The sequence below is a fragment of the Erithacus rubecula genome (genome assembly GCF_903797595.1).
Source record: "Erithacus rubecula genome assembly, chromosome: 9".
NCBI lineage: Eukaryota > Metazoa > Chordata > Aves > Passeriformes > Muscicapidae > Erithacus > Erithacus rubecula.
In genome coordinates, this window is record NC_136660.1 from 11,405,789 (window position 1) to 11,430,478 (window position 24,690).

General features: G+C 38.8%; 1 protein-coding gene across 1 annotated transcript in view; it reads left to right on the top strand.

Moving 5' to 3' along the window:
- Positions 1 to 24,217, top strand: part of ZCCHC24 (zinc finger CCHC-type containing 24) — a 106,007-nt gene extending 81,790 nt beyond the window's left edge. The window contains exons 3-4 of the mRNA XM_079313123.1: positions 9,766 to 9,930; positions 18,036 to 24,217. Coding sequence (XP_079169249.1) covers positions 9,766 to 9,930; positions 18,036 to 18,149 — 279 coding nt within the window. The 3' untranslated portion in view covers positions 18,150 to 24,217. The remainder of the gene's footprint in view (positions 1 to 9,765; positions 9,931 to 18,035) is intronic.
- The last annotated feature ends 473 nt before the right edge of the window (positions 24,218 to 24,690 follow it).

The window sequence follows — 24,690 nt, forward strand, 5'->3', positions numbered from 1 at the left end:
AATTCATACACATATGAACGGAACAAAAAAACCAGTGTGCTGGTCCAGAGGATGCAACAAGCAGCATAAAAAAATCGGAGCACAACAAGCCATTTCCTGAGTGGTAAATTGCTGAAGTTGCATTTTGTATTGCATTGGATTAAAATATTCTCTGCTTTGCCATCTCCTTCCCCTCCCCAACCATCCAGTGCAGTGCTTTCCCCTTCACACCCTTTGCCCAGCCTGTAAAGTACAAAACACTCATCCTTTGGTCACTGTCAGAGCTGAGAACTGTGCAGGAAACTGCATACAAACTGAATATAGTTCTCTTTTTTTTTTTTAATTAATTAAGGATATTAAAGTACCTGTTGTATGAGTTTAAACTTGTGGGCTACAAACTGTGAGTATGGGAAAAACAATATTTTGAGATGACACAGTTTCATTTAAAAACTAAGCAAGAAATGAATGTTAATTTTAGATACATTGACATCAAAAATACTACGTGGAATAAAATTCTTATTCACTGTAATATCCTTGTTAATGTCATCCAAGTTCTAAAACAAGTATACCTCAAATGAAGAAGAACCTTAACAGAAAGCAGTCCTCTCCTCTCCCCTGACATCCTAGGGCATCAACACACTGTCCTAAAGAACAAAAGTTGCAAATTCCCAAGTTGACATTTCTGCTTAAGATCACTGATGTATTAAAGTCCCTCCCCAGGTACTTTCAGCAAGTGTAGCACTGCAGATATTTGGCTTGGAGGAAAGCCACAGCAGGTCTAGATTTATGAAAGGATAAAGGTTGGTTTGTCATACAGCAGGATTTTCCAGTGCCACTCAAGCAGCAGAGACACTTCTCTCTTCTCAGCATTTACAGACCTCTTTAATACAGGCATTTTCTCTACTCCTCACTGTAAATTGATACCAAAGTTATATCAAGCTGCACCCAGTATAAGATTACTACAGTAGTGCATGAAGAGCAAGTACTAAATGTTTTGCAAATTGCCATGTCTGCAATTAAATTTCCAGTGTAGCTTTCAAACAGTTCAAATAGTAAGAACAACACTATTATTTTGCATGTAGTTGGAAGAGACAAAAGCTTCAGATTCTCAGCTATAACACACCAAAAAAACCCCACAAGCTTTATGATTACCCCATAAATTGGAAAATTCTCTGATCTGTAAATATGTTTTGACCAAATAGTGGTGTACCCAGTCTAGTCTGGTCCATGTTTGGACCCTAGACTTACCATGCAGCTTCTTTACCTAGACACTTAATAAGGAAAGAAATACCATCACAGAATCAACTGGAGATCTGTAGTTTTCTCATCATCATAATTTAATCCACATCTTTTCTTCAGGTGGAAACTTTGCATAAATATTGTGGTGGCCAACAGCAATCCAAACACATCTCAGAACAGCAATGAAGCAGAAAGCAGCATCCCAGTTGTTGAATTTGGCTCCAAAAGCACCTGCTACTCACTTAGATTTGGAATAGAATTGCCTTCCATGACATCTGTCTGCCTTCCCATCTGTTCTGAACAGTCTCATGACCTATGGGGTGGCAAGGGGTCTATCAGAAATACTCCACTGCTTTGTAAAGAGCAGATCATAATCCTTAGACCTGTCAGTTTCTCATTAGATCAGTGCCCCAGCTGTGCCACATTAGCCCTAGGAGAATTGTGAAATCCACATGAAGGCATCTGAGGTGAACCAATTAAACAAGTCCAAAAATATGAATGTTGACCTCAGCTTGGAAGAGGCAATGCTTGATTATAGCAAGGGTTTGACCCTCCCTTCTCCAAAACCCCAAGTCCAACTACTAAATAAATATGAACATATTAAATATAGTGTGGGGGAGGGAGAGGAGGAGACTATTGCCATTGTATGTTCTCAAGCAACGGATGAAGAGGGACAAGAGTCCAAACATCAGGAAACTATTAAAATGAATACATTCCTAGTTTCTTCATAATTAATTCAGCATGTCCAATTTTGTATCAGAGAAGGGAAAGGAAAGATTTCAACCACTTCCTTTTATCTCAAGCTGTTTGGAAGAATTGATCTTGTAATGCTGAAAAGAAGTGCCTCACTGCACCCCAGCAGGCAAGTGGAATTTTAACTCTTCCACATGCCTAATTTGATATTCAAATCTCAATTTTCTGTATGTCATACAATTCTTAGATTACACTGCTACAGGTTTGCTTAGGCACACTCCATCCCCACTTTCTAGCCCCACTCCCTTTTTTACTTTGTACTGCATTAAACAATACATTGATAAGAGTTTTCACTTTGCAATTTCCCAAGTGATATTTTTTCAGTTTGCTTGCTTTGTTGCATAAACATTTAGTTCATATTTAGTTAACATTTAATTCAAATTTTAATGGTTACCTTCACATGCATAAGGACCTGTTCTTGAAACTTTAGGTTCTGGGTTAGACAGAGTTATGCAATACTTTCAAAAGAAGATTCATTAGGCAGCTATTTATATGCTCAAGTAATTTCATTGTTTTCAAGTTCCTACAGGAACGAGCATATTTAAGCTGTAATTGGTGCAAGCATAGACAGCCCATGTGGGAGCTTTTTCATGGTCATTCAACAAGCAAAGAGCAGCATGAGCAGGTAAAATAAGTCCTTGAAATACAGTCAACCAAGATAATTATTTGCAGTTTTCCTTAACAGAAAATATGGGTAGGGTTAGTAGAGTTCTGTAGCTCTGAAAATCTACCAAACATATTAAATGTCTGATCACTGCTTGTTGCCCTGTGTATAACACATGAGATACTAAATATATAAACATACCTGGAAAATTCATGTGAACATTCAGGAAATGCAGAAGTATATCTCAGATTAGTTAGAATTGTGAATGCAAGAGGAGTTTACCCTTCTATTAAGGTTCCACTATAGGGGAAACAGGTTTCTGTGCAATACAGTATGCACTCAAATATTCTTCTATGAAAAGGATTGACTAAAAAAAAAAAAAAAAAAGAGTGTTATTTGCTTGGTTTTTTCATAATAGCACTTATCTTAGTGAGTGAAGGTCAAGGTTCCACTATGCTGTACAAGCTACATACCATAGGTAGCCCAAAGTGATTTATACAATGCCACAAGAAGTGCAGAAGTGGCAGGAAACAGCAAAAGGACCTTTCCCCATTGCAAATGAAGAGCTGAGGTACAACCTGACCATGAACTGAGAAAAAAAAAATCTCTGTAGGGCTCTATACTCAATGCAGGTGCTGGAAGTCTTAACACCAGTTCATCACCATGTTACCATTCTACCAAATACTTTTGTCTTCTGCTGCTTGCTTGCACCAATGTGCCCAAGTGCTTTTTCATCTGGACAGAGGCCTGTGAAAGCAGCATGCTATTCATGAGCAGATTTGGTTATTCAGGCTGGATAGCACTGAGCACTTACATGTTTCCTATCTCTGTACTAGCTGTGGAATGATGAGTAGGACTGGCAAAGAAAACCCATGCTATCCACTTTTCAAATCATTCAGTGTTGGGTAATTGACACATCAGATAATTGCAGAATTGCCAATTAGCAACTATTCTGCTGCAAACTAACTTAGCATAGTAATGATATCGCATCTTTGACCCAAAGGTGATTGTAATAATCAGCTCAAATAGGCATTTTGTAGCAGAAGAAAAGCCTTTGCTCCTAACAGCATGGCTAGGACTCTGAAAAATCTGCAAAACCAGATATTGACTGTTGGAATGTTTGCCAAGCCAGCTTCTTGGATTTCTAGACTTTGATCAACATGTCTGTGTCAACTGTGCCTATTGATTTAATCATCATCAGAAACCATATGCACATTGTTAGTTACAAACTCCTTAACCTTTCTCTTGGTTTACCTTTGTGGAAACTACATCAAAATTACAGTTAACGTACACAACACAGTTTATAAGACTGCTCTTTCAAAGCAGCCAAGAGGTACATACTCAAATAACAAACATAAAATTTGGCTTCTGCCATATAAAAATTTACCTGTAAAAATTGACACAGCATAATCAATATGCTTTTAAACTTTCCCAAAGATTAAGGCTTGGTGAGTGAAAATGTTTGTAACAGCAGACACAGGGTATTTCTTCAAGAAAAAGAAAAGAAACAATGCTGGTTTGTACTGCACACTGCACAAACTTGCATGTTATGTTTAACACTCTGCCCATGGGAAATTGATGAAAGTACACTTTACTTGACTGTAATAGCTTCATATTTGGGACCTCAGTACAAAGCCTCCTTCTACCTTGATGATGCTGTAAGAGCAGCAGTGGCACACGTGTGATAAAAGATTTCAAACCAGCAACAACTGATGAGCTTTAACTGGTTTCTATGGATGCAGAGGTGGGAAAACCATACAGTAGACTCCCCAGTCAGAGGCTGAAGCAGCCCTAAGCCATGCCACAGACAAGTCTCCTAAGAAAATCCCAGTCAAATAAAACACATGCTGGCCTCCTCTTTTAAGCTACACAAACAAGTTTAAGTTTTCTTTATTTTTCAGCCATGTCTTGCTCAGATATAATTTTATCTATCATAAATATTTAATCTGAAATATCCAATACAACTAGAAATTCCATAATTTCTACTGTTCAGCAAAACAAATAGAATTTTCTATTTTAATGCTTTAGTAAAAAGTCTGCTTTGTGATCATTATCCATTTTTTCCCTTAACAGACCTGTATCAAGACTTCTCATTGTATCACTAATACACAAATTAAACTAGAGTCAAAGCTGAAAAAAGCATTTGTTTGGTTCTGTATCCCCTAGATGGTCTTTCTATATTGCATGTACTAATTAAAATGTACTGACTGTTGGTTTAAATCAATACTTCAGAAGTCTTTGGGGTCAGGCATTAGCAGTGTCATTCCTAAATACATCACCTATCTGTCTGTGTATTCTGTTCATACTCAAGATTTACATGAGTACAGAGGTGAGGAAGGACATAGAAAACAAAGTTGACCAATCCAAAAATTCCCTTTTATGTGCCATTTCAGCATAAGTGTGCAAGTGTGTCCTTATTCTCTACACAGTGTACACAGAGCTGAGAAAGGTGAGAGCACTTCTGTGAATTTCCAAACACTCTGCAACTTGCTGCAGCATCAGGACTAGAATGCCATAACACACAGCACACCAAATCTGCCCTTACACTTTATTTTCATGTTCTAATTGAACATTTTGGGCATGGTTATCATATCTTTATTAAAGCTATGCATGCACAGTAGTACATAATAAGAGTGTTAGGGCATTTTTAATGCCATCTCCCAGTTGACAGTGTCAGAAGGGTCACATTTCAAAATACAGCTCTGACATCCCACTCCCACAAACCACTCTGGAGCCAGTCAGTGCATCAAACTGTTGTTTGCTGTTACCCTTTCCTGTTCATTTGATGGAGCATGCTTACAAGCAAACCCTCAGAATTCTATGAAGGGGATCTACCTACCAATGTTAGGCTGATTTCATCTTTTCCTGTGCTGTACAGAGCCATTTCAGCTGTGTAAAACAAACTTGGGGGTGATGAGGGGAAGAAAAGCATTAACTTGTGTCTGCATTTTGCTTTGAGGAAGCTCAGCCCCATGTTGTTTATAATGAATCTAGTTTTAAGCAGGGCATGTTGGAGGAGGGGGCATGCTTTGTTTTTGCTGAATCTGCAAACTGATACTTTGAGGGAATTGTTTAGGGAAAGCAGAGTCCTTTATGATGTACGTCACTGCCAAATGATTTGGCAGATCCCTCCATAAGATTCACTCTCTGATAGGTTGACAGAGAGCTGGACTGGCCAGTTACCAGCACAAAAGCTCAACTTAAACACTTCTAAAATCTTATGATGGCCAATTTGTGGTTTTGGCTCAAGAAAGAAGGAAGATGAAAAATAGAGACAGCTGGATGTCAGTGAGGGATGGAATATTGAGGTAATTTTTGTTACTGTGCCACACAAAATTCACTGGCTTTGTACATTGGTTGTATCCAGCTAAAGCAAACACACACACTGACTGGGTACACCTGCAAAGGCCATGGCAGATGTGGCTTGACCAAAGTCAAAACATCACAAAAGATCCATTCCCTAATACCTAGATCTTGACATTGAGACATACTTGTAATAGCTAGTTTCTGGTCCTTGTAGAAAAATCTGTTTGGTTTTTATCCTCCCCAAAGGCCTATCTTTGGGTCTTTGAAACATCTTTGAATGAAGACATCCCAAATTCTTGCAGCCAAGGGTAGAAACCAGGCCAAAGAGTTATCTAGGCCTACAAGCAATGGGGTAGTATATGTCAATATGGTAACAATAAAATATTGTGCCATTATGAATAGGAGCATAACTTTGCTGGATTAACTCTGGACATAAATAAATCCCTACCTGCAGAAAGAGTAAGAAGGGAATGCTCAGTACAGGAACTGCAGGACCTACACACCAACCAAAGCCTATTATTAACCACCGTTCAAATGGAGCTGGAGTGGGGAGAAAATAGGAGGCTAATGGTTTAAACAAGGTAAATCCCACATTCTCTAAAATAAGGGTTTTTAGGTTAATACTGAATGCCAAATGTGTCTTCTTGCTCTCTTTTGGCACTTAGTTAAGGAAAAACCTCTGGTGAAAATAGTTCTGCCCTCCAGCTGAGTGAGCACTGAGATAGCTCAGTTGCAGTGACCGGGTGCTGGAGCACCCTGTGGGCAGGGCTGTGCTGCTGTGCCAAGGAGCAAGCTGTTTCTTGGAAATGTTTATGCAATTCAGCTGTGCTTCTGCTGCAGCCAGACACTTTAAATTAAAATTTAAAAAAAAAAACAAAAACAAAAACAAAAAACCCAACAACAACAAAAACCCCCAACAACTAACCAACCAAAACACCCAGCCTCAGATATCTCAGGCCATTAGTGTATCTCACTTGGGTTTCACCTTCTACCAAATACTGACAAATACCTGCTTTGTTTGCTTCTGCAGGGTGGAGGGAGCTGGAGGGTTGCCTTCACTGCTGTCAGTGATTCCTAATGATGTTTCCCACTAGAGAAAATGAGCTTGCTTGTTTGCAAATCCAAATTCCCTGTGGGATACAGTTTGGGAAACTGAAGATATGGGAAGGAAAATAATATATGTTAGGGCAAAAAAATAAACATCCATAAAGTAGAATAGCGAAACACCTGCAGAGAATGTTGCAACTTTGCCAGCAACTAATTAGAGTCACTGACTGAGGAGGGAGCTGTGACAATCAAAAAGTTAAAATAAAAATAAATCAGAAGTTTAGTCTAGCAATTATAACAGGAAATTACCAACAGTCAGGGCTCCTATGTTCTTTTCCTGGTTCTGCTTCCGATTTATTGAGAAAGTTGGAGAAGCCAGATTTTGAAAGTGACTTCTAATTTGGAAAGCCTCCATTTCTGGCTGTACACACAGGACTCCACAGACCAGTGTCTTCAGACTCCCTGTGCATTTGTGAGGACAGAGCCTTTCAGGGCATTGGTGTCCCTGAAGTCACCTGTGTGACCTGGACAAACCCACAGTCACTGGCCCGCCCAAGTGACCGTCCCTAAAGTTTCCCATCTGGGAATTGGCTGGCACAACATATTGCTGTGGGAGTCTGATGGTTAAATGCTCTTTATGGCTGACATAACATATTGCTGTGGGAGTCTGATGTTCAAATACTCTTTGTAAACATTTACTAGACTTCCAAGACACACTCTGTCTCCAAAGTCAGCACTGTTACTTTTGGAAATAATGAACCCTGTGACCTGCATATTTTCTGAAAGGACTGCTGCTTGGTAGGGGCACTGAGCTCCATTTGCAAATCTGGCTGCAGGAGGAGTTTAAGTAGAAAGTGACTTAATCGGAGAATCAAAAATAATTTGTCTTCTGTTCAATGACATCCCCTCCCATCAATTGAAACTGCAAATAAAACAGTCTGTGGTTTCTCAGGAGGAGAGGGAAGGTCTCAAACACAGAAGCTCTCTGGACACAGGGTTTCTATTCAATTCCACGAGAATTTGTAAATTAAGACAGCATATGGCTTCTTCTTACACTGAGCTGTGCTACAAACTCCTCAGAGACAGAACCAAATTAAGTATTCAGAATAAGGATGTCTCCATAAATTGACATTTTCCTACATTCAGTTGCAATCTCCTCATCCTTATCAAGGGACGCTATGGTCAGAGAGCTACACTCTGGGTGCCTGCCAGCACTCACTCAGTTGTGGAAGTCTGAATGTTTCTCACTATACCAATGCACTCTCTTTCCTTCTGTGCTATACTACTGTAAATATGTGTGTTCTGGTCAGCTTCATCTTTGCTATCAGCCAGAATATTTACAGTGGTTTGTCAGAAGCAAATTATTATAGATGTTTGCCTATTTGTAATGGAGGTTTCTACTGATCCAATTCTCTAAAGAATATTGCTATGCTGAGGAATAAGCATAAAAGAGCCAGAGAATGTTGCTTACTGACACTACAGAAAGAAAAAAAAGACTAGAGTGTTTGGTGTCCCCTGCTCTTCCACCCACAGCATGTGGGGGAGAGGGCACTCAATGTTCCTTTCCCTTCTGCTCCCACCAGTGACCCAGGAGGTGACACTGCTCACCATCTCCATCATCCCCTGAGCCTCAGAGCTCCTGCCAAGATCAGGTCTTCTGCCAAGCACCTGCTTTTGCAGCCCATGTTTTCACATAGAAAGCAATTTGGACCTACACTCTGAGAAATCACACAAGCTCCCAAAACAAAAACAAATCCCTTCCCAGCATGATGGCTCATTTCACTTTTGTAAACTTTATCTGGAAGCCTTAAAAAAGAAAAGCTGCTTAAGCCTGACATGTAAGGAAGTGACAAAGAGCCCTTTGATAGGTGACCATAGTATACTGCCACTATACAGGCAAAGTATCTCTCTCTAGGCAGCAACAAACTAAGCACAGTGAATGCAGGGACAGTGTTTCAACAGCTGCTAGGGGCTCAGGGAAAATGGCTTCATCTTTACAGCTCTCCTAGCACAGCTGGATGTAACACTCTCATCTTCACATACCTCACTCATATTTTGTTGAGTACTACACGCAGTTTTAGTGAGTGAATGTATGTGCAAAAATAAACCTGGTATGTGCATACAGTCATTGTCAGCTCTACTGGCTTCCCCAGATAGAAAGGTTTTCTTTAAGGGACATTAAATTCAGACATCATCATACAGCATCTGAGAATCCTTTCCTGTTTCCTTCAAAAGGGAGAAATAGTGAAACCATTTACCAAGAGCAAGGAACCAGATAAAGTTAATAAAAGTTATTATTTCCACTAGTCAGAATGTCATTCCTTCATACTCAATCCCAGTTTGTGCACTCCCATATGATAATACACAGGCTGTGAAAAGCAGAATTATTAAAATCTTCTTAACTACAGGTTTTTAATGGAAAATAGACTAGATTTCTAAACTGGAATTTCTACTTTAAAAGTAATCCTTTATTACTATGAGCTACTCCTGATGCTATATATATATTGCTAGCGATATATATTCAATAGAGGCGAATTTATCATAATGAAACTAAGATTAAAACTATTTATTCAAAAAGTAGAAAGGCACATTTTTAAATAGTGTCACTAATGAGTATTGTTTTCCTTGAACTTTTGAATACTTCTTACAGAAACCACTCTCAGAACTGTTAAACTCTAGCTTCAGCATATGAACTCTTCATTAATGGGATATGTCCTTCAAGCTTGCCTGCAATATCTTCTGCCCAAAGTTTCCTAATAAAAATAATCTTTATTTTCCTACAACACACACACACACACATTTTCAGTCATTCATTGTTGCTTCTCTTTGTTTTGTAGGCTCGTCCAAAAGGAGAAGGGCTGACACCATACCAGGGCAAGAAACGCTGCTTTGGTGAATACAAGTGCCCCAAATGCAAGAGAAAATGGATGAGTGGAAACTCCTGGGCTAACATGGGACAAGAATGTATCAAGTGCCACATTAATGTTTATCCTCACAAGCAGGTAGGAGAAATGCAGACCTGATGGGGACAGGCTTGGAACTAGGAGTGCTGTTAACTTTGTAAAGCGTGGGTAAGACTTAAACAGAATTTGACATGGAGTACAACACACCACAAAGAATGTTTCCCAGATGAGCTGTCTCAGTCCTGGAAATTTGGACAGGTGTCATCAGAGTTGCAAAATTTAAATGTTCTTTCTTTCAGTACAAAATACATCAAACCCAAAATCTTTACCTGCCTTTCTTATAGAAAGAGACTGTGAGGCTTTCTAATCTTAGATAAAATAAAAAAATTCAGCAATAGCAATTGGCCTTCTAGGTCTTCTGATTCTCTTCATAATTGCACCAATTTATTGTTTGTTTTACTGGTGTCAGCAGAGTTATTTCCCATGTGTGGTGCTTTTCTGACTTGTTGGATTTGCTCAAGGGGCTATCTCTACTTACAAAGAGTAGTGATAAAGGAGAACAATACTAAGATGACTCCTGACTACAAAATTCCTTGGTTAATGACACTAACTTAAGAATTTCAGTTTCCAAGGTCTCTTGTTCCTTACCTCAGTTTACACAGCTTGTCTAAAAAATCCAGAATCCAGGCTGAGTCACCACACAAATGGAAGTACAGTCTTGAGGGTGAGAGAAATTACAGGACCATTGATAGCACAAGGCCTTTTCTAGCACAAGTTTATAAATATTTACCATTTTTCAAAATTCTTTCCATCATTTATGTTGATGTCCAAAGGGTCAAGAAATCATTCCACAGGAGTGTACAAGAGTAATTTTCAGCTAGGCTTCCCAATATAAATTACTTGCAACCAGTCACTAGTACTCTTCCCCAAAATGCAAACTTTAAACCTTGAGCTGAAAACTTCTACATCCTGTTGTCACTGCCTCACCTCCCTCCATCTGCTTCCATTTCTCAGTGTTACCATTGTCATCCTTTCCAGTCCTTTTCATTATTCCAGCCCTGTGCTGCTCCTGGTTAGCCAGAACAGCAAGAGGCAGAGTGAAGGAACAGCATCAATTCCTGCACAGAGACAGCAGCAGCAAAGAGCTAGCAAGCTGCAGGAGCTCTGTGGTGCTTCCTGACACAGCTTCCTGTCCATACCCATGCCTGGATTTTGTACTAGCATCCACACCAGACTCCTGAGACATTTATCAGCATTTATCAGTGGGGAGCTATTCTGCCCCATACTGGAAAACATGTTATAGCCAGTCACTGGTCTCTTATACTAAGATCTGTGTTTTGTAAAAGCACAGTGAAATATTTAATTAAAAGTCCAGTATTTCTAGTTTGAGAATTAAAGAGGAAAAAGGTCTTGTGCACATAATACAGTTTTATTATTTTTTTAAATAGCACTGCTAGACTACCTTAACATTTTATGTTTATTCTTTAGATTTTATTTTGTTGCTACCTACCATAGCAGAGGCCTCATTAATGTTTGATTTCCTATGCACTTCTAGAAGTCTTTAAGCTCTTACTTTCCTCTCAGTGGATGTCCTTAGTTAATTATGTGCTCCTTCTGCATTCATTATATGGGATCAGAGTATTTTTATTCTCATCTGAATCTTCCACTGGACAGGTTTTCCAACTTAAATAATTCACCTAAGAAAATATCTTGCCTCCCCCTACACACCATGATTCTCCTGTGTAATTTTAACTCCATCTGAAATAAAGAAACTTTATTTGCTTTAACTTGCAGTTAAAGCAAATAGTAGACAGACACTTGACAACAGCAAAGTCACCACAACATGTTATGTAATTGATGATAGTACAAATAATCAATAAATGGAATTTTTTTCTTCAGTTTAACAAAAACCAGATGAACTGGAGAAGTCTGACCTCCTTTCAAGATCAGACAGTATTTACTTCTAGTGAAATAAATGATTTCTACTTTCAGGCAATCTTGTCAATATTTCTCTTTTGCAATGTGCTAGAATTTATCATCTCCTATTCTTACTCCTTCCCCTGCCATTTGGTAAACATATAATTGTAATCTAACAGGAAAAAAGATATCTTGGAACATTGTTTTGAAAAATAGTGGTCATTTTATCAGCAGATGAAAATCACTGTTGGTCCTTCAACATGAAGTAACCTTTTGTCAGGTTACAAGAGCTTCCAGAACTAGAATAACTGTAAACATCTCAGCCCATATCTAAAACAGTCAAGGACCACGGTTCCTTGGTGAGGCCATATGATAGAAATTTTGCATTCACCATAGTATACTCATCATGAAAACTCTCACCAGGTCAAATCAACCCCCCTGTTTCACACCTGGTCCTAAGCAGAGGCAGACACTTACAGAAAGGTGTGCATGTAGAGAGAAGACACAAAAATCACCTCTGAGGATGCTTTCCCAGCTTCTTGTATGGCCTAGTGAATATCTCTACATTCTCCCAGTTTGTCACCAAACAGATCAAACCTTCAGAGTCTATGAAACAGCTAAAATCCAACCACATGGGCCACCAATCCTTGCTGCATCACCATCACTGCTGGAGAGTAGGATGCATGTGCCCAATTTAGGACAAAAATTTGAAAACCTCATTTCAGGATTGCTCAATATTCATTGCAATGAATTAGGAGTTTCTTCTCAATTGCCAGGCTTGCCCTTTTCTCCCATCCTCATCTCCATAGCTTATTTCATCTTTCCCAGTCACTCTCCCAAATCCATGGACTTCCCAGCACTGTAAGGTTTGTCCATGTCTCACAAAGGATGATTTGGTGCTGAAGTACTCCCATGCAACTGACTCAGGCAATAATATTAGAGCACTGAAGATGATAATCTCCAATCTGGATAGCTCTGGGGTAGCCATTCAAGCACATATGTTGGCTCTGTGAGTGGCCTGTGCAGCTATGCTCAGATCTTGATTTCCTATGCATACCTTTCCTTAGTGAGTCCCTGGAGAGGAGAGGAGAGCAGCCACACTTTCCTGCCACCTGCTCATTGTTCCTGGAGGCTTGTTTCACTCCAGGAAACTATCTCAGGCCAGTTCCCCGCAAGGAATGTCTCAATTCAGCCCTATGCTTTTAGTCCACATAGCCTAGCTGTGAGAATGAGCTTTTAATCTCTCTGGGGCAGGAAAAGTCTTCTCAGTACTTTTACAGCTGTGTATATATTTTAGAGTGCTCTATAAATGCAGCTCTAAATCTCTGTATTTAAAGGAGATGGTGGAGCATATATTCCAAGAAATAACACAAGGGTCTGACAGGAGGGCTGCTGCCATTCATTCCCCAGCTCATCCACTGAGTAGGGAATCAGGTGGCTGTTGCACCTGAGCTGCAAAACTGCTCCTCAAGCAAGCTTTGCTAAATTATTCCACTGTGCTCCTCCTTCTGCATTTTCACCACTCCCTGAAGTGACAAACCCTCCCATGGGAGTATTTAGAGGAATGACAGAACATGGGGCAAAAACCACAGGCCCACTGAGCTCAAGCCTTACTGAATGCTAAAGAACTACCCAGACAAATCTGCTCTCTGGCAATTTCAAAAGTTGTTTCCCAGGTAGTTATTTTAGCTACTCTAAACATAAACAGGAATCTCAGACTTAAGCCTCTCCTATTCTTCCAAGGAATTTGGATTTTGTGGTTGTTTATGCTCCTTCTTACCCTGCTTCAGCAGTGGAGCCAGTCCTTACGGTCATTTACCAGCATTCTTGGCAGTGTAACAGCCCAGATGCCAAGCTCTGAATTCTCATTTTCTTCCCCTTCCTACTATAGCAGCAACATCTGCACCCCTGGTTACTTCCTGGCTGGCCTCTTATCAAGGCTTCTTCTCCGACTTTGTGGCCAAGGACAGTGCTGTTTGTGATGACAGCTGTTGCACTGGTGCAGAACCAGCCATCTGGTGACTGACTTGTCCTCTTGGACACTGTTTCTTCCAGCTGTCAGGAATTTACTGCTGAACTGGAAATAATTTGGTATGTAAATACATACCTCATGATACTCAAGTGATTACTTTCATGGGCAGTTCAGTGGTCTCATCATAATTCCCATATCTGAGTGCAACCACAGCCACCTCGCTTCCCTCAGTATGGGAAGGGGTGGGTATGATCACTCAAGCCCAATAAACTTTTCAACAGTTTCAAGCCTACAAGCATGATCTTTTGACTCTTTAGATTTAATAAACCCTCCCCAACATGCCCATACTTGTGTACTTCAGCTATGGGAGTACAGTTCATCCCAGACTGCTGTTTTTCTGAACTCTAAGAAGAGATTTTCACCATTTACCTCATGCTGTTATAATTCATTTCTGGCTGCCCTGTCCCAGAGGAAAGCTGCTGACAGAGGCTGATTTGCCTTCTTATCACTGCCTCTTGGATTCACAGCAACAGCCCAGGGGCTTGGTAATGTCCCCCTTCCCCCAGGCAGATAGAAAAGCAGAGAGCCTGCTGCTCAGGAATGTACATTGCATTCAATATTTTCTTCCTCAGTGCCCAATTTTTTTATTGAACTAAAAATTTACAAATTCACTATAATATGTGTTTCTTGAGGGAAGCATGGCTCCTTAAGACTGTTAACCTAACAATTATCCTGCCAGCAAGAGCTGCAGAGTCTTTCTATTCACATTTCTAATCTGACATTTAATAATCTCATTTGCTGCATTAAGGCTTGGTGTAAATGTGTCCAGAAAATTAATTTCAACTGTTTTCTCGTCTTTGAATTCTGCTGTGATCCTCTATCCATCAGTGATGCAAGGAAATTGTTCCATTCTACACCAGAAAAAACATCAGTCTTCTAAATACAAACAGAAGTAGGCACATTATTCCATTCTCCATCTTAGTGGAAGCAATTTCCCTCAATGTGTCCTAGTGATGCTTTCTTTAACACCTAACACGTCATAAGAGTTTTTTGTTTGAGGGGTTTGGGGTTTCAGCTGAGTGTTGGGGAATGCAGAGGTCACTCAGTAGATGTAGATTGGGACAGCAATAATTCACAGTCAGAAGTTAATCTCAGTCAGGAATTGATATATAAATTTAAATTTCTTTCAGCTTCATTCCCTTGAGGCAATATCTTTATTCACCACCACCAAATGTTTTCCTGGTGGAGTTGCACGAGATTATTTCCACTCCGCAACTACCAGGGGAAAATTAAAGAAAGATGCACAAAAGTGAAGCCCGGAAGAATACAACTATAGATTAAAAAACTTTTCATTAAAAAAAAGAGAGAGAGATAGAAAAAGGAAAAAGGACAGCAAAAATTAACTTTTACAGTTAAACTGTCTATTCCATGGAAAAAATGATGGCTTTTCCCTGAGGAACATAGCAGGATTTACTGTTGTTCTACAGCCCCCATTTCAGTGCTTTCTGAGGAAAGGAGTCACCTTTCCAGCCAAACAGCCTGTACCTATTTCATGGCTGAGCCCTCAGCAGCAGTGCAGAGCTATTGCTCAGTTCCTGTGTCTCTGCAGGATTCAGGCAGTGCCCAGAGCTGACACAGCCAGACCCTGCTGCACCTCTTGTGCCAGTGTCCTCTCCTTCCCCTCTGCTCCCACCACAACAGGGGAGAATTGCCCAGCCCTGATGGACACTCAGCTCTTTGACCAGCATCTTACTCTTCTAGCATGGTGCAAGAAGGGTTCCAAGAGTATAAGGTTATTATTCTTAGGTTCTCCTCAATTAGTAACAGGCAGCAGCAGGACAAGAACACTTGCTACTCAGGGTAATTTAAGGGCTCTTTTTTGGCTTTACAAGAAACCTATGAAGAGAAAATGGCAAATGGAGATAAGCTGGGATTTCATTTTATGCAGAAGTTGGGTTGAAGTGGTTTTGAGACACAAACCACACCAATACACTACCAATTTCAAAGCCTCAGCTCTCCACCACCTCACCAGAAATGCAGTCTGGGCTCTGCACAGCTTCATTCCTTCCAGCTGGCCCTTGGCAACCTGCTTTCCTGCATTTGTAACCCCTCTCTCCCCAGCCTCTGTCCTAACATACTGGTAACAATAACAGTTCTGAAATCAAAATGCTCTGCAGGCCAAAAAGCTGAGCTCAATCAACGCAGGGGGAAAGCAAACCACGGAGAGCTATTGTTTCTGAAAACCATCCAAAAACTCTTGGCGCTTCAAGGCATTCCCAATGTCCTTTGCACTATTTCCAGGAAAAATTATTCCCAAGGCCTTGCATATTGAAAAAAAAAAATCTGGCTTATATCAATAAACATGATAACTGCTGTATTTTTCTCTTTAATCAAAGCACAGCTAGCATGTAGAAGCAATCAGAGCTGATTCAAATGGCCTGTTTTAAGTGTAGCATTTCAAAATTCTCATTCGCTGTTGAAAAGTGTAAATTAACTCCTGGGACTCCAGAACCTGAACTTCATCTTTGTATATTTATGTAATCCAAATTCTTGAAGAATATTTGTGGGCAGATGTTGGTAGGTTAAGTGGTAGATGAGGTAGAAAAGGCAGTTTTTCTGACCACTCTTGTCTGCCTTGTGGAAGAAGCAATATCTGGACCAGTGCTTGGACTGCAAGCCTAGAAACAGAATTGCTGGTTCTGATCTCAAATCTCAATTGAATAAGTCATTTAAAGCTCAGTAGGGTTGCAGGGTATTTGGAGATAAGGAGTCCATCTACCTTCCTCATCTGACACTGGAAATTTGCAGTGGAAATGTAAATGAAGTTAGACTCAAAGACCTACATGGTGCAGGAGAGTATCTTGGTTCAAAACACTGAATCAGCAATAAACCATTGACAATCACTACTGAATCACACCTATAGAGTGTTTTGACTAGCTGTGCAACATAATAAGGGTGTTGCGCTTATAATCCAGTACAATCAAACAAGAATTTACAGATATCCCAAATTCAAGATGATAAAAAAAGTTTTGTGTCATTTTAGCTATTCAGAGAGCTGAGAAACCCTTCTACTCCCCAATTTATGAGCAGTTGTTGCAGTATTACATAACCAAAAAAATGCTTTGAGTATCTCTGTTACTGACCACAGAGTTTCAGATAGGTGGCTTGATGAAGAACTTACAAATAAAATCTTAGATGATCAGGTATACTTTAAGACCTTATAGATAAAGAAAAGTCTTTAAGATTGAGAAAGGTGTTAAGAGGTAAATGGCCAAGATGGTGTAATTTATATTTACACACCCACTGCTCCAAGAATCACATTTTGAAGATATAAGCAAGGGTCTAATATCCCTGTAAAAACAGTGAGATGCTTATGGCTAGTTTTGAGATTTCACACCACATGCTGTGTCTACCACAATCCCATGGAAGAGCTGCTGCCTTCCTGGCACTGTGCAATGGAACAGTCTTTGGGATACATTTCATAAAAACAGATCAATTATGGCATAGGGAACTTGGAGTTTTTTCCAAGCAAATGATGCACTTTATTGAATTCTAACTCACATCTCTATCACTTCCCTACCTATTAGACTTCCCAAACATTTGTCACAATATTTAACATGGGTGTTTTGTTTTCAGAATGGTTGTGAAGCCTTTTGCATGCCAAGGAAAATGAAAGCACAAATACCTACTAACAACAAACCAGCTTCATTTCCTCCAATGCTGTAATTTCATGAATATTATTAAAAATACATAATCTATTATTTGAATTCACTGCAAAGGACTGTGTCATGAGGTTGGATTTTGTCGTGGTTTTGAATTAATTTGGAATTTTAAAAAAATTATTAATAATTTTTCAACTGCTCTGCTTCAATACTTTCAGCCTCAAAAACGTGGGATTACCTATTGGGAAAACACCATTTGGCTGAGTAGCATCTGTGCACAGTTAAGCCAGTTTTCTTCATGTGGCAGCTAGTCCTGTCATTGGTAATCCTGCTCAATGGGATTCCCTGCTTTAGGTGTTAATGCCTTTGGGACATCTAAGTTATTGGAGCTAAGTAAATGAACTACTTTGTTGCTGCTTTTATAAATGAAGTCCTCAATTCAGTATTTTTGTAATCTGTATACAACAAAATTAGCACCACCTTTATGAAGGATGACATTAAAAACCACTCCATGCCTCCAGGAAAGAAACACAGTACCTTTTTAATTACCAGAAGAAAGCTCACTTAGGGCATAAAAGTAGAATTTACACACTTAATAGGGAGCAACCAGGGCAAAACCTTGGATCTAATCTGACTTTCTTCCCACACTGCAGAGACCCCTGGAAAAGCCGGACGGCCTGGATGTTTCAGACCAGAGCAAAGAGCATCCTCAGCACCTGTGTGAGAAGTGCAAAGTTTTGGGCTACTACTGCCGCCGTGTGCAATAAACCTTCCAAGTGGCCTCTTCCCATCCCATCATCCTCCCAGATTCTCTGGCAGTACGCCACCAGCAGCAGCACAACAGATCAAGATAAAAGCTAAAATAATTGCCAATATTGCCTATCTAATATGCCTTACCATTAATGGAATGTAACATTTCTCCTGTGCATGTGCATGCATGCAATAGGTATTTACAGGACTATGATTTGTATACATATATATGTAAATTTATATATGTACACACATAAAGTGTTACTGATGGTGTTCACAACAGAACTACAGTTACAGGTTCTGCTGATTGTTTACACAGACCCTATATCACAGCCAGGTGAAATGAAGTACTTTTCAAAGGGCAAGGAATAATATTCACAAAGAATATTTGTTACATGTATGGCTTTTGCAGAGGTTCAGTAACTGTGGGGCCATTAATTGCAAGCACTCACCCACGACACGAACACTGTTCTTATTATATGACAAGACAAAGGAAGATGAAACAAGCCACAACACAAAAGGAGAATTACTGCTTTCCCAGTTTTAAAAAGTCTTAAGAGTTTTGTGCTGCTGATTTCTTGGACTTTTTTTTTTTTTTTTTGTTACCATCTCTTGGGCAGGGCTTAGGCAAAATAATTTTTGCAGGACATGGAAAAAAAAGTGAATAATTGTTTGAGGGTGTAGGTTGGGTAGAAAGGGAATGCCATAAGATTCCAAGAGGTTTTTGAAGGAGACAAAATTGGTTTACTTATGCAACTACCAGATCCTTCTCTTGTCATATAATCCCACTGACATGGTCCCTTCTATGTGCATGGCCACAAGCACAATAAATTTACTATGAATAAGGGGATAAGAATACTTAAAACTGACCCCAAAACCCTTAACTGAAAGATTAGCCAAACTTACTATTTATAGTAGTTTTAAAGCCACTTTCTGGAAATATTCTTACATCCTGTTTTCTACTATAGAAATTTCTTATAATATGAAACTTGTTAGCCATAGGGGTGTTTTGAGGCATGGAGAACACTCTATATAACCCTGTTTCTTTATGTCTCCCTGAAGCACCTATATACCTGGGGAGAAATTTAGGAATTACATTTCATTGTCCCATTTCAGGTAGAACTTTGCACAGGGTCAGCCTGCTGCAAAGAACATCTCATCAGGGATTGGCAAATGCAGACTGAAAGTACCTCGAGACAGTATCCCCTTTGTGTGTCTACATGAGAGTACATTGGCAAAAGGGCACAACAAGCAATTCATTTGTAGCATTCACTAAAAAAAATAGAGAGATAATGTTTGAAGCTGGGGGGGATTTTTGGATCAGCATTTATATTTGTATGAAGTTTCCTTTAGGGAGATTGATTTGTGTGAATGATACTTAGAGAAAATACTTTAAATCCTAAATAACTTGATGTGAACTAAATTTGTTCTAAGGACTAGTTCCATAATGCAAAGACAGCAGGGGGTTTATGCCAAGTGATAGCAGGATGTTACCAGTATGTCAAGACAAGCTCTTATAAAGAAAGTAGAAAACTTTTTATGAGCATTCAGCTAAGGAACATGAAGCTCCTGACAAATTTACTCCAGGGTGAAACTCCTGCCATTTCTCTGCTTTTCCATAGAGCAGGGCAAAATTGCATCTGCTTGTTTAGTGGGAGCAGCATGTGCATATCTTGCAAACTCCATTATTTTGTGGGCAGCCCAAGCAACCCAGCCTGATGGTCACAGCAATGGATGAGCATCCTGACTGCTGGCTTCTGACCACAGCTCTTCCACAGCTCCCTGATTCTGGGCAAGTCACAAGATCCTTCTGGACCTCAGTTTCCCCAACTGCAAAATGGGGGTAATAATACTTTAGTATACCTACCTCACAGGAGAGTTGTGAGGTTTACTTAATATCTCTTCAGTGTTTGGCATCACTGGATGAACAGTGCTATGTAATGCTAAAATAGAATTAACTAAATTAATCACTTGGAAACTACTTTTGCCCAGTTGGCAACTCCAACTAAAATAGCTGGAAATAATATTGTTGAAAGTAACACTAATAAACAGTTCAGTTGCCTCAGTGAAGATATGCAGTTTTAGCATTTTCAAATGCAAACACATTCTTTTGCACAGATTCACAAATTAACTTAGAGACAAATTCTCTCAACAAAGATACTAATCTGTCTATACAAATAAGAAAATACACAAGCAAATCTAGGGGTGGATTTTCTAAGCTTGACCTCTAGGATTAATCTCAATAGTTTGTTTCAAGCATGAGTAATTTTGAAAGAGCAGCATTTTAAACCAGATCTATTTTTCCTCTTGAGCACTTAATAGTACATGAACAAAAAAAAAAGAAATCACCTAGATGCTTCACATCTAGCTAAAGAACATGTAGATGAGATAAGATGAAGAAAGGGAAAATGTTATTTTATTGAAACTAAGATGCATTTTGTTCAGTATTGGAATAATCTCCATGTTATGATAACCACTAAATCCAGTAAAGTAGCACAACTCTTGATATAGCTGTATCACTATATCACACATCACCAGGTTCTAACAAAAAGCTGATTAAAAGATACCATTATAAGCACTGTCATTTTCATGACAGTGCCCTATTAGGAATTGTTTATCCAGATTCAACACTGCAAGGCAATGCCTTCTGCTTATGGACTTTTAGATTGTACTAAAAACACACATGATCTACTTTAACACAATTAATGTCTATAGGTGTAGCATAATAACTCTTAGGAGCATACTTAGGAGAGTTCAGTATTTGTATTATTGATGTGTTCCTAGGCAGAAGACATATGAAGTATTTAAGTAATGCTTAGCATATTTGCAATGGGGAGGAGAGCAGATTTCCCCCTGCCCTTGCTCAAGTCTGTGCAGTTGGAGTTGCTGGAAAAACACATCCACATGAGCAATTGTGTGTGACAGCTTATGGCTTGTAGTTAGTGGCACAGAAGGGACATTTCTAAATTTTCATTTCAAAAGAAAAAAAAGAAAAGTTGATTACAAAATATAGATTTCTTCTATTCCCTCCCTCACCACGCAAAGGTAATTCAGTCATATATATGCAGTCAGCTCTTTCCAAATTTAGAAAAAAAAAGGTAAATGTGCAGATTTTTGACTGGAAAAATGAGGAATTGGTTTATCTTTAAAATTTTCATGAGTGCTTACTGATGTCCTCTAACTAGCTCTGCATTTAGAGCATCAGCTAGCAGTCATTGAAGGCATTAGTAGACAGTATTAGAGGTGAAGCAAGTATCAATAAAAAGAGTTTTAAATCAATATAGGCCTTCCTAAAATCCTGAGTATTCTTTAGGGATGTACCTGAGAGCAGTTTGGCTCTGTGCATTTATTTGTCAAATTGGATTTTCAATCTCAGATGCTTGCTGTTGACAGCCCACCAATGTATCCAGCATACTCTATTTTTTAAAAATTTTCACCCTTTTTAAAAGAGATTTTTAAAACTTTCATTTATTTCTTTAAGAACAACAACAAAAAACAACTGAAAAATAAACACCCAACAATTTGTTTCATGAGTTGGTCATAACATTTCATATCAAATTTGGCATTGGCACTCCTCTGGAAAAATGTTTGAGTAATCTGAAAGGTGTGTTATAGGTTTTTAGCTGCTTTAACTTAATGAGGCTACAATGAAGTTGTTACAAATACTTCATTTAAAGGTGATGAAGAAAAATTAGTAGTTTAAAGGATGGCCCCATTTTAGCCAGTTTCTACTGCTGCTATCACAGATGTAAAATGATGCCACACAAGCAAAGTTTGAGGCCTTTGTCTCAAAGTTGCTATTTAATTTCAGATAAATACACAAGAGTATATATTTTTTTTCTGAAAATAGGTGTATTTTGAAGTTCCCCATTATATGGGACTTAGTTTTTAAACTAAAAATGTGAAGTTACATATGTCTGAGAGAAGCCTTAAACCTAAAAGTATTACCTACATTTTTACCTTTTTGTATGACATGAAATTTAGATTATACAGGGATTGTATACCTGTGACACTCCAGCATTTTTTTAAAAAAGAAACCTTAAAAGATTAAAAGTTTAGAGCTTTTGGAAATATCAGACTTCATAGATTAGTGCTCTTTGTCCTGCAGTCACATAGATTTTTTTTTTTCCTATTCTGGATCCTAAAATTTGTCCACTGAACAGTAAGCAATAAATCATCAACACGTGTTTTTCAAGTTAAGTAGATAGACATTTATTTTCCACTTGCCTTTGCCAACATATTTTAAAATGTGATGGGACTATCCCCATAGAAAAATCATTCTTTCAGATATTGCTCCACTCCCAGCTGAGCTTCAACCCATATCTCTTTCTTATCTGCAGAACCAGTGCTGTCCATTGAGTTTGCTGCATCACTCAAGTGCTCAGAGGGCTGTTTGAGATCTTAGATATAGGGATGATGGATTGTGTTTCTAGGATGAATTTCAAAGGGACAATCGTGTGCAGTTACTAGCTATAGATGATTGATATAAATGTTTACCCCTGTATGAAGTATTTTACAGTTTTACTTGCAGATGTGTATTTATCTTGAGTTATACTTGACATAGAGTTTCTTTCAATTTTTTTTTTTTTTTTTTAATACTATGTGTGTATTTTGGAAACCTTTTTAGATGTTAAAATTTTTGAATGGTTACAAATATTTCTTATAATACTGAATTGTTATCTGGAAACTCTTTGCAGTAACTTTTTTGTATATATTTGAGGGCCTTTTTAAAAAAGTATTGTTTGTTTTTTGGGCAAAGTTTTTACAATTGGGAAGCTTTCAGAAGGGCCTTCCTCTCAACTAGGATACTAACAGAGGTAAGAGTTTTCTTAAGTATTTTGCAGTATTTTGCAGAACTAAGGATGTATCCTCAAGAAAATATTTATGGAAATAATTTACTTTTTTTTTTTTACAATGCTTTTGTCTGTATAAAGTATGCAACAGAACTACATTAAGAAGGAAATATTGTCTACATAAAATATTATATGAAAGTTGGTACATAATTCTGACAAAAAACCTTGCAATTCTTTAAGCCATATTGTTTTTGTTATCCTTGGATGAAAATATCAGTATTAAGTAACCAGTGTATTATTCAAGTGCTTAGACTTATATGAAAATGCTTATACGGTTTATTTATGTGTATTTGGGGAAGGAGTGCTAGAAAAGCTATCACTAGACATGTAGCAAGTGAGGAGCAAATTACAGTATACTGTCACTTTATGGCCTGTGAGACACAGAGGATGTTGGAAGCGCCCTGGAACTGGGATTTCAGGAACTCCAAGCACAAGTGGGGGGTTTCCAGTGGTGCCTCTTCCCCTCCCACTGCCAGAGGGGAAGAAAGTTGGTTGGGACGCTGCTTGACTTGACTTTCACAACTCTTTGCAGACTGTGAGCTCAGCTATGCAGTATCACCTACAGCAATAATATCAATCAAAGGATGTAAAAGGATTGAAGTAGATTATTGTAGGGGTTTACGTTTATTTTAATTAGAACTCATAGCAATATAGAATATGCATGTGCACGTATTCGAAGCATTTTACACTTTACATTTCATGTAGTTTGATTATATTATGAAGGATTGAGTTTTTAGTTTGATATTTTACCATGCTAAAATGGGAGGTCTGCCCAGCCCTATACTGGATTCTTGTTTCCTTTAAAAGGTTATTTAGTACAGCACTCACTGCATTGTGTAATAGTGCTAAAACTAACACTATTTTATGAATTTCTTCAGCTTTAAAAAAAATTTAACCTAATGATTATTACATTTGTTTAGCTGTACCCACTGACTTTGTGAGATTCAGTTGGCAAATTGTATAATTTCTTTTTCTGTAACTGTTAATAAACTTGTACAGCTAGAACAAACAAAACCTATGGACAAAGGCCTCAGAGGTACCAGTTCTGTTTCAGCAATCATGATGACAGCTTGCTCATCTGGTGACTGTGTTGTTAACAAGACTGTAAAACCTCTGTTGTGGATTGTCCATAAAATGGCATTCCGACATGTGCCTTATTTGCTGGATAGTATACAGCTTTCCTCTAGTATTCTAGCATTTTAATGCTGTATTAAAGTATTGCAAAAAACCCAGCAGGAGTGTGGCATGGTTTTCTTGAACATTCCTTCCTTTGATACTTTACTCCCAGCTGCAGTGGGTTCCTGGTTCTGGCCTGGCCAAACACAGTCTGGTGGAGCAAACCTACCCTGCCCCAGCCATGACCCAGAGCAAGGAAGAATTTCTGCACTGCAGTGAGTTCCTGAGCTCAGGGAGCCTGGTCACATCCAGGGTGACAGCTCTGCTAGTGGGACACCCTTGGGTTAATGGTGCCAGCTCCTCAACACCAGCCTGGTGTTGCCTATCATTCCTTCTCCAGGAAAAGCTTCTGTAATCAAAGTACACTTGCAGCCTTCGGCTGGATAGGAACGCTTGTGTGCCTGAAAGTTTCTTTAATGAAAAATAACATTCACCATTGTTTGCAAACACAAGAAGTTAGCAAGAACTAGACCTATTAAATGCTTGTTGTATATTTGAAATGCTCTTCTCACACTCCAAGCCAAAACTG